Raw genomic sequence first — 9,137 nt, 5'->3', positions numbered from 1 at the left:
ATTGTAGATGTTCTACGTCTGTTTTGTCAAAAATATATATTAGTATATCGAGGTTTTACAAAGGTTGAAAGAATAAATGATAGTTTTGTTAATTTAAAAAAGAAAAGCCCTCCCTTCCCTTCTCCTTTAAAATCTTTCATTCAAACATAACCTAGATTCCGGTTGTTTCAACTCATGGAAAATAATACCTGAATCCATATTTTGATTCTTATTTCCATGTATTTTAAAAAAATAAAATTGTTTCACAAACATATTTAATCTTTCTAGAAGAATTGGTAGTTATAAGATTTTTTATAAAAATATGTATAAAATATCATGTGAATCCACTTTTCAACCCTCACAATGGGAATAATCATTCCTTATTTTCTAGAATGTGATTCCTAGACTTGAAAAAACAAACACCACATAAAGGTGAAACTACAGTTATGATTCTTGTGTGCCTGAGAAAAGGGTTCTACCACTACTGATACCAAACTTGGATACTCTATAGCGATGCAGCGGCTTGTATAACTCCCTAGATGTAATGATTCTATATGTCAATGCACCGCGCAACAACCGTAGATGATCCGCACCTACTAATACCCTCAAATTATCACTGTACTGCTAATGCTATTTTTATATTTAATGTTAGAACTGTATAGGGACAATTTGAGGCTTGAGCCCTATTAAATTTGTGTTATGATACTATAACTTGAGGCTTAAGTTATAGATATAAGTTATTCAGTAAATTTGTACTCGATTGTCTTGAAACTATACATTTATTTTCTTATTTAAAATGTCTAGCCCATTGATATGTTGGCCTATATATAGTACAAAATTCATAACTTGATGACATGATTGTAAACTTATAAAAGAAGCTCCAAGCTTGAACTACAAGAAATCTATGTTTTCTAGCAACATATTGCATGAATATAGATACAAGTAACATTTAAGTACAAAACAAAAAACTGGAAAAAATCCACCAAAGTTGGCCGATAGAGTCTAATCTACCGTCTTTGGAAGTTGAAGACCTTGATTGAGACAGCAAAAATACATGCAAACAACACTGCAGTCCCAACAACCACAACTGCACAAACTCCTATGAAGTCATGCTTCATACCAAAATAACTTCTTATGAATTCTTGAACTGACTCATTCTCTGATTCCATGATTTTGGTTATATCTCCAAATTGTGATGCAATCAGTCCGTATAGTGTCCAAGACACTGGACAGCCCCAGTAGTACCATCTCCACCAGACAGGAATCATCTGTCGAAAGAAAGTTTTAAAGAAATAGCAAATTAATACATTATGCATCAACATAAATAAAAACTTTGATTGAATCTGTACATAGATATTGCTCAATGTGTTTAAAGTTCAGTGGCACTTACAGGTCGCGGAACGATAAATCCTGAAAAAAGATTCCAAATTGCGTAAAATGCAGCAGCCACGATTGATGCGACATGGTGATTTGGAGTAATTGCTACAGCCATCATACCATAGAAGGTGAAGTAGCATAATGTACAGTACATGAAAAATATGTACCATAAGAACTTCGCTACAGTCCACTCAAATCCAATCATGGCATAAACTATCACACCATATGATGCAGCTTGGACGAAAATATAAGGTAGTTCTATTAAAACCTGTGACAAGAAAGTGAGTTCTATTAACATGATCAATTATGCAAGCATAGCACTATTGATATATTCATAATGATTATAATTTGATTTATTAATATCCATTAGGATTGTTGGATATGACTCATAGTTTACTTGTAATTTACTGATAAGTGGGCAAGTCGCTCGTCCACCACACCCCCAGTTACGGTGTAGGGGTAATCGTGTAAACTAGACCGTATTATTTTTTTTGTGGTGGCCGGGGTTTGAACCGCGGACCTTGCATATATTATACATTTGTCCCTACCAACTGAGCTAAGCTCACAAGGACAGACCGTATTATTTAAACACAAGTTGTAATCTGTAACTCTAAGCTTGAATAATAGAAAATCATTGCAGCCACATTTGAGTCAGACGTAGGTGCAATTGACTGAACTCCGTGATCAAATCTTGTGTGCTCTCTGTTAGCATTTTTTTAATTGTTTTCTATTGAACTAGGAATGCTGTTCTAACAAGGATCATGATAGGATCACATTCCTATTTAGATTACATCTCTTATGTATATAAATGCTTAAAAAAAATACTTATTTCATAAAATTTTGATTTATTACCTGTGCAAATGCATAAGGTAAGGCAGAATACATCCCAGCAGCTCTTTCTCTATAGAACACAGATCTTTCAACTGCTACCACTGGTTGTACAGCTGATGAATTCTGGACCCCAAGGAAGAGAACAGCAGTATACATCGAACCGAGGGCATTAAACAGGTCTTGTCTCTTTGAGCTGGAAATGAACAAAAGAGGTTAGAACTCGAGTTGGAAAGAAAAGCTGACTTAACTCTAATAGTTTAGTTCTTATTTTTCAGATAATGAAAGTTCACTTACTATTTCCTTCCAAGATCCCAAAATATTGTTCCAAACATCAAGCCTATGAAAACAGTGAAGAAAAACCTCACAGAAGTGTATGGCGGGTTGCGCCAATATGACCAATGTTGTTTCCATAAGCAAGCCAAACATTGGACTAAAAATGATTGTGAGTATTGGGCAGAGAAATAAAGATCATTTGAACCAGGTGCAGGTTTGCCTAATTCTTCTATAAGTTGCTTGTTTCTCCTGAACAATAGTTTATAACAGTGAGGTCTTTTTCCAATATGATCATAGTTGGTACTAAATTATGAATCCATATTTTCAAATAAATTTGCTTACCTGTACAACTCAGAATTTTTGTATGCATGATGAAAATCAATTCCTAGAGTAAGTTCTTGTGCTGAACTCGAAACTTCCAACATCCAAGTTGCTGGATTATAGCCATCTTTGATTTTACTAACCCCTTCAATGCTCTAAACAACAGAAAATATTAGAAGATAATCTTCCAAGTAGAATTATAGCTATCCACTATAATTTATTTATTTTGTCTAAAAGTAATATTAAATATAAGTTGCATCCAACCTCAAAATACTTGATCAATTGACTAGAATGACGACCCAGCGGTCCAACATATATTTCTTCTCCTCCGCGTTTCATGAGGAATAACTGGAATATATAATGTATGTTATTTCGAGTCCAAAAGAGGAAGAAAAAGAAAACGCATTTTTTACCAACAAATCATTTCTTACCTCATCAAAAGCTTCGAATATGTCAATACTTGGTTGATGAATGGTGCAAACAACTGTTCTTCCTGTGTCAACCGTGTTCCTAACGGTTCGCATAACAATTGCAGCAGCTCTAGCATCTAATCCAGATGTAGGCTCATCCATGAAAATTATGGATGGATTGGCCACTAATTCAACTGCAATAGTTAGCCTCTTGCGTTGTTCGGTTGAAAGACCATTCACACCAGGCAAACCAACCAAAGAGTTTCTCAATGGGTTGAGCTCCACTAGTTCCATGACTTCCTCAATGAACATCTACAACCATTTATCAGATCCAAAAGTATGAAAAATTAGTATATGATCCAAATGCCAAATATCTCAATCAATCAAATAGTAAAAACAGAAAAATCAGTGTCTTGAGTTTTAAATACTTACCTTTCTGGTATTTGAATCAACGTCTGCTGGTAAACGAAGCCAGGCCGAGTAGACCAGTGACTCATAGACAGTAACATGAGGAGAATGGATATCATTCTGCTCACAATAACCAGAGATTCGAGCAAACGTTTCTTGTTTTTTAGGGTACCCAGAAATTTTTATGCTCCCGTCAATATAACCACCAGTTTTCCTACCAGCCAAAACATCCATTAAAGTAGTTTTACCAGCTCCACTAACTCCCATTAAGGCTGTGAGAACACCAGGCCTAAATGCACCACTAACACCCTTCAAAAGTACTAATCTATCCTCTAGTACCCCTTGAACCTTCATTTCCTGCCAATTAGAATCTCAAGAGTTAAGGTCCAAAGTTAACTAAAAACATTGTTTGAAAACCAAATCTTAAATTGTAAAAAACTTTTATAATCTCACTTACCTGTGGCATGTCAACAGAATATACAACATCGTCAAAGGCTATAGAATGTGGTTCAAAAGGAAGAACCATTCCTCTTCTCTCTCTTTGGCTAGGGTCCGCACCATTTGATCCTCCTGAACTTGCTGCATAACAATTGCAAATATGTTAAGATTCTAAAGCCATTATGAGGCATGAAAGAACATCATTATAGAAAACTGAGATCCCAGCCCTAACAATAATCAAGACTACACCCAAATAATATTAAATAAAATCAAAATGCATTATAAATCACTAATGAACTAGTTCAAACACATAAAAGTAGCATGTTTATATTGAGTTTTCACGAGTGGTATGAAAAAGATAGATCACCTATACGTGGTAATTCAACTTCTTGGGTAGTGCCATTTGTTGTGCTGTCTTCTGATTCTTCATTTATTGTTGCTTGTGGCTTGTCAAATGCTGTAAAAATCATGCATGTTAGTTTATGAAATGTGCGCATAAGCATAAGAAACTTAAATAACAATAAACGAAGGTACTCACGATCAAGGTAAGTGAGAGCCACAGTGAATAATATGTTGAAAAGAAACATAAATCCTGTTAATGCTCCAATCCCTATCCAATACCAATATGCCTCTGTGAAGAATCCACGTGACTCCAAAACTTGAATTCCTAGTGTTTTATTTGAATTTGGTGTAAACTACAGTCGAAGAGTGAATGAATTAGGTCTGCAAGTTTCTACTATGCGCAAAAAAATTCAAAAGTCACAAGTTTAAGAAATTACATGGTTCCAACTATCTCCAAGGAATTCATTCACCATTATAGCATTTTGTCCATACATCAAAGGTGAAATCCAGTAACCCCAAATCCACCAACTTTTGATATCCTCTGTATCATAATATAATTTCCAATGAAATTGAAAGAAACATTAATATCAAGTTCCACTGTATGATAAAATGGATTTAATTTGTAATGCACAGTTAATGTAAAGAATATTTCCACTGTCTATCAATTATAATTGTACGATTTATTGAAAACGTTCGACTTTAATTATAATTATCGTATATATGATTTGTGGTGACTGTTTGATTGTGTGAAAAAATTTACACTGACAATGTAACAAATTAAACTAAACTGAAACAAGCTTGTAATTTCGGTTATTTGAACTCACTTCTGGACATAACGAAGCCACCTAATGTAAGAAGTGCGAGAAGTGCAAAGGACCCAAATGTATTGGCCACAATCATGTTTCTACCAAGTGCTGCAATAGCTCGAAATAGTCCAGAAGCCATTTGGTTTATCAGTAATAGCAGAAGATACTGCTTTAGTAACCTGCATAAATAACAATACCTCACACCATAAATAACACTACAAGAAAAGGGGAAAATAAGTTTTTTTTTTTTTTAAAACATCAGTGACGCAACATAGTACCGAGAGTCTGTCATTGCACCTCTCTAAAATACCAAGGAAGGTTCTTTACCTCGTAACATTTGGATCGAATCCTATTACGTAATAGGTGAGAAAAACCCAAGCAGCAACTTCCAGAAAGGTAATAGGAATCTTGAGGATCCATGTAGGTATAGCATATGCCCATGAAGGAAAAAACAGAAGGTCTCTTTGCTTGTAGAAACTAGGAAGCTTAGCAATGGTCATTGAAAGTTCGGCCATTCCATTAAACATAATCATAACTACTGCGAAAAATAAAGCACCAGAATAGACACCTCCACCATTCAAGGAATCACGGTGCATCTCAGTTCTTAAAAATAGTGTCATTGCAATTGTTGCCATGAGGAGAAGCTAAAAAACATAGGAAGAATAATCAAAAGTTAAAATCATGTCTGCAAAATATTCAGACAATCAAAATATATATTCATGTAAAGAAACTAGAAATTTACCTGACATATCTTGAAGATGTAAACAAAGGAATTTCTTTTCATAAGCAAATACTCTCTTGAGAAGTTAGCCTTTAACAGTTCTTTCTTGTTAACACCGTACTTTTTAGTTGTTAATGCTGCTGGATGATTCTTAGACTTGTCAAATGGAATTGCAAGCTCATCTCCTGTTTTCCTTCCAACATGGTATGATTGAAATGCCTCAGCAAATTGAGTAACAGTTACAAACCTGTATGGTTTTTCTCTGTCAACCCAATACTGCTCTTGATCCTTCTTTGAAGTTACCTGAAAGAAGAAATAGATTAAGGTCATGTTTCGATAAACTTATATATCTTCATATAGTGTTCACCAAAAACTTGAAAGAATGGACTCAAGATATAAACTTTGACTTACTTCTTGAAGAAAGTCCGCTGCACCTTTCCTCTCAGGACATTTGAAACCAACTGATTCAAAAAATTCAAGAATATGTTCGCGAGGTCCTTGGTAGACAATTTGACCATCAGATATAAGAATAATGTCATCAAAAAGTTCATAAGTCTCAGGTGCTGGTTGGAGTAAAGAGATAACTGTGGTTCCATTAAGAATGTGAACATATTGCTGAAGAGATCTCACAATTTGGAAAGTTGTGGAACTGTCCAAACCAGTAGATATTTCATCCATGAATAATGCATTTGCTGGCCCGACCAACATCTCTCCTGTGGTAACTCGCTTTCTTTGACCTCCGGAAATACCACGCAACATTTCATTCCCCACCATAGTGTCAGCACATACATCCAATCCCAAAAGCTACATAATTTTCAAGTAAATTAGACCATGTATAAATAATTTAATTGAGAGCTTATAACATAAGTACTTGTCATATTACTAGTGCTTATGTATACACTATTTCGAAAACAACAGATAAAATAAAGTCAAACAGTTTTTATATAAGCTATACTGATTTGATGAGCTATCATGGAGAGCTTACGAAAAGAAGCTGAAAACAGTTGATTTCATAAGCTCTCCCAAACAGTCTCATAACTGTTTATGCTAGTAAATTAATTAATATAAGTCAAATCCAGATAGACTCTAAATACCTTGTGACTGTATTGCATAAATAATCTTACAAAACTTTTAAAGAATGAGAAAATCTCAATTTGGCAATACCTTTAGTACATAATCAGTTGCTACACTTTCCTGTTGGCCTCCAGTTGCCATTGCCTGTATATCCAAAGTCAATAGAATGTGTTAATATTTATTGCCTTAGAATTAATTTCATTAACTTGTTTTGTTGCAATAAATGTTGATAATTGCTTCTTCTCACCTTCATGAAGACATCAACATCTGGGTCTGGCTTAATATTTGCTTCCTTTTCTCTTCTAGACAGCTCAGCCAACAAGTCTATGGATCACAAAAAACATTACTTGTTATACTTCTGAAAAAAAACATGGCTTTTGTGCCGTTTGAACAAAAACACGTTTTTTCTTTTCTATCCGGAAGTATACTTCCGAACATATGTGTGATTTTTCAGAAACGAGTGACAGTTATATAGAAAAAAAAGGCACAAACTCTGTCGAAAAGTACTAACCATAACGTGATCCGACACCTTGGCACCTTGCTGAGAAAGCCAAGGTTTCCCTCACAGTCATTTCTCCAATATGAACATCATGTTGACTAATATATGCAGCAGTTCTCTGAGGTACAAATTCATCCATCCCATGTCCATTATAAGTTACTCTCCCTGATACCTGGAGGACACAACGACATCGAAGTTATTATTTATGAAAGTGAGACAAATAGTCATTTTAATACCGTACTCGAGGGGATTTGAACTTTCTCCCTTAAGATTATAAGGTCAAGTTTTTACCACTGAACTGAAACCCCGTGAACAGTGAAAGAGAACAATATATATTTGTGAAATTAAGAGAAATTTCTTTTCACCTTGAGATTGGGATCAAGCTTTCCTGACAAAGCCAAAAGAAGTGTGGTCTTTCCAGAACTTGGAGGACCAAGAAGCAGTGTCATCCTGCGAGGTTTGACTATTCCACTTACATCTTTAAGGATAGTCATTTGTTTCTTTCTGCTTGTGAGAATATGGAGGGAAATCAAGATACTCTGAAAGACCAAAGAAAAAAAAAAGTTATGAGACTAATTGCGAAACAACAATAACAACTGAGAAAGTAGAATCTGGTTGTATTTACCTCGACTGTGTTAGTAACCGAGTTCAACAAAGTTGGCAAAGCCCTGCCTCCCACAAAAGCTTCTGCCTCAACATTTAGGTGCTCATATCTAACTTCAATTGCTGGAATCTCAATCCCAACTCTAAAAGAATTTAAAAAAAAAAATCACCACAATGAGAAAGATCAATCAGTTTTTGCGCGGCAAAAACAGAAAAGCTATGAAGAAAGATCAATCAGTATTTTCAAAAATTATTATAAATGCTAGATCTAATTTCAATAATTTCAAAAACATAGGATCTATATTCTCTTATATTTTTCAGTTGAAGTGAAAATGAAAACAACATTACCTATCAATTCTTTCCTTGAGCTTCAACAAAAACTTTTCATTTCCCTCTTCAGCAACATTAATCAACCTATCCAAGAGTTTCTGTTTCTCTTGAAATCCAAGATCTGTTATATCAACCTCATTAGCAACTCCACGCGATGTCGCCAACAATCCTTTCCTCAAACGGTTATAAGTAGGGAGTTTTTCAAGTGCAGCCCATTTAAGAGCTTCTTCATCATCATCTTCTTCGCGCCGCGAAGACTTTGCAAAAGCCTCCATTGTACCGTTTCTCCAACCTGTAGTAGAAGAACTTCTCATGCTAAACCGGAGACTATTACTTGCACTATATATATCACTTCCTTCCATTGCTGCAACTCAACAGAACCACTATCAAAAGTTAACACCAAAACACAGAAACTTTTTCTTTCTTTTTCAAAGCTAATGCAGTTACAAACTGATATGATAGACACCAGAAAAATATGCTATTTGCATCAACTGCAGAAAAAAATTGAAGGAATTTCAAGCAGTGTTTATCTTTGTAACTAAAAAAATGAAGATGAAATAAAACAATGATCAATGAGTTGTTCTTTCCAATAATCTTGAGATAGGAAAACTTGATTATTTATATATTGGTATAAGGTGGCAATTTATGACTATGTGATTTGTGCATGTGTTTTTTTAGTATGTATTATTTGTACTGCTTTCACTAATTGAAACTAAAAGGAAATA

The 9,137-nt window shown here is 34.7% G+C and overlaps 1 protein-coding gene across 1 annotated transcript; it reads right to left on the bottom strand.

Moving 5' to 3' along the window:
* Positions 1 to 825: 825 nt before the first annotated feature.
* On the bottom strand, positions 826 to 8,774 carry LOC25491361 (pleiotropic drug resistance protein 1). Its single transcript, XM_013599258.2, has 22 exons — positions 8,431 to 8,774; positions 8,105 to 8,225; positions 7,845 to 8,018; positions 7,492 to 7,651; positions 7,228 to 7,304; positions 7,071 to 7,124; positions 6,318 to 6,710; positions 5,928 to 6,209; positions 5,513 to 5,829; positions 5,204 to 5,364; positions 4,817 to 4,920; positions 4,576 to 4,732; positions 4,405 to 4,494; positions 4,057 to 4,178; positions 3,624 to 3,956; positions 3,213 to 3,503; positions 3,046 to 3,129; positions 2,803 to 2,936; positions 2,482 to 2,709; positions 2,209 to 2,380; positions 1,370 to 1,624; positions 826 to 1,247 (listed from the first exon to the last, which is right to left on the bottom strand). Exons 1-22 carry the CDS (start codon positions 8,772 to 8,774, stop codon positions 987 to 989), a joined length of 4,314 nt encoding a protein of 1,437 aa, XP_013454712.1. The 3' UTR covers positions 826 to 986.
* Positions 8,775 to 9,137: the final 363 nt, after the last annotated feature.

Source organism: Medicago truncatula, chromosome 4 (genome assembly GCF_003473485.1).
Source record: "Medicago truncatula cultivar Jemalong A17 chromosome 4, MtrunA17r5.0-ANR, whole genome shotgun sequence".
In the NCBI taxonomy this organism is placed as follows: Eukaryota; Viridiplantae; Streptophyta; class Magnoliopsida; order Fabales; family Fabaceae; genus Medicago; species Medicago truncatula.
This window is presented reverse-complemented; position numbering and strand designations above follow the sequence as displayed.

Bases quoted from the DNA above. Each gene is read 5' to 3' on its own strand.
- LOC25491361 (XM_013599258.2), bottom strand. From the start codon at position 8,774: ATGGAAGGAAGTGATATATATAGTGCAAGTAATAGTCTCCGGTTTAGC. The intron at 5,830-5,927 runs GTAAATTTCTAG...TATGTTTTTTAG, and splicing joins ACATCTTCAAGATATGTCAG to CTTCTCCTCATGGCAACAAT. The intron at 3,957-4,056 runs GTAAGTGAGATT...TCTAATTGGCAG, and splicing joins ATTCTGTTGACATGCCACAG to GAAATGAAGGTTCAAGGGGT.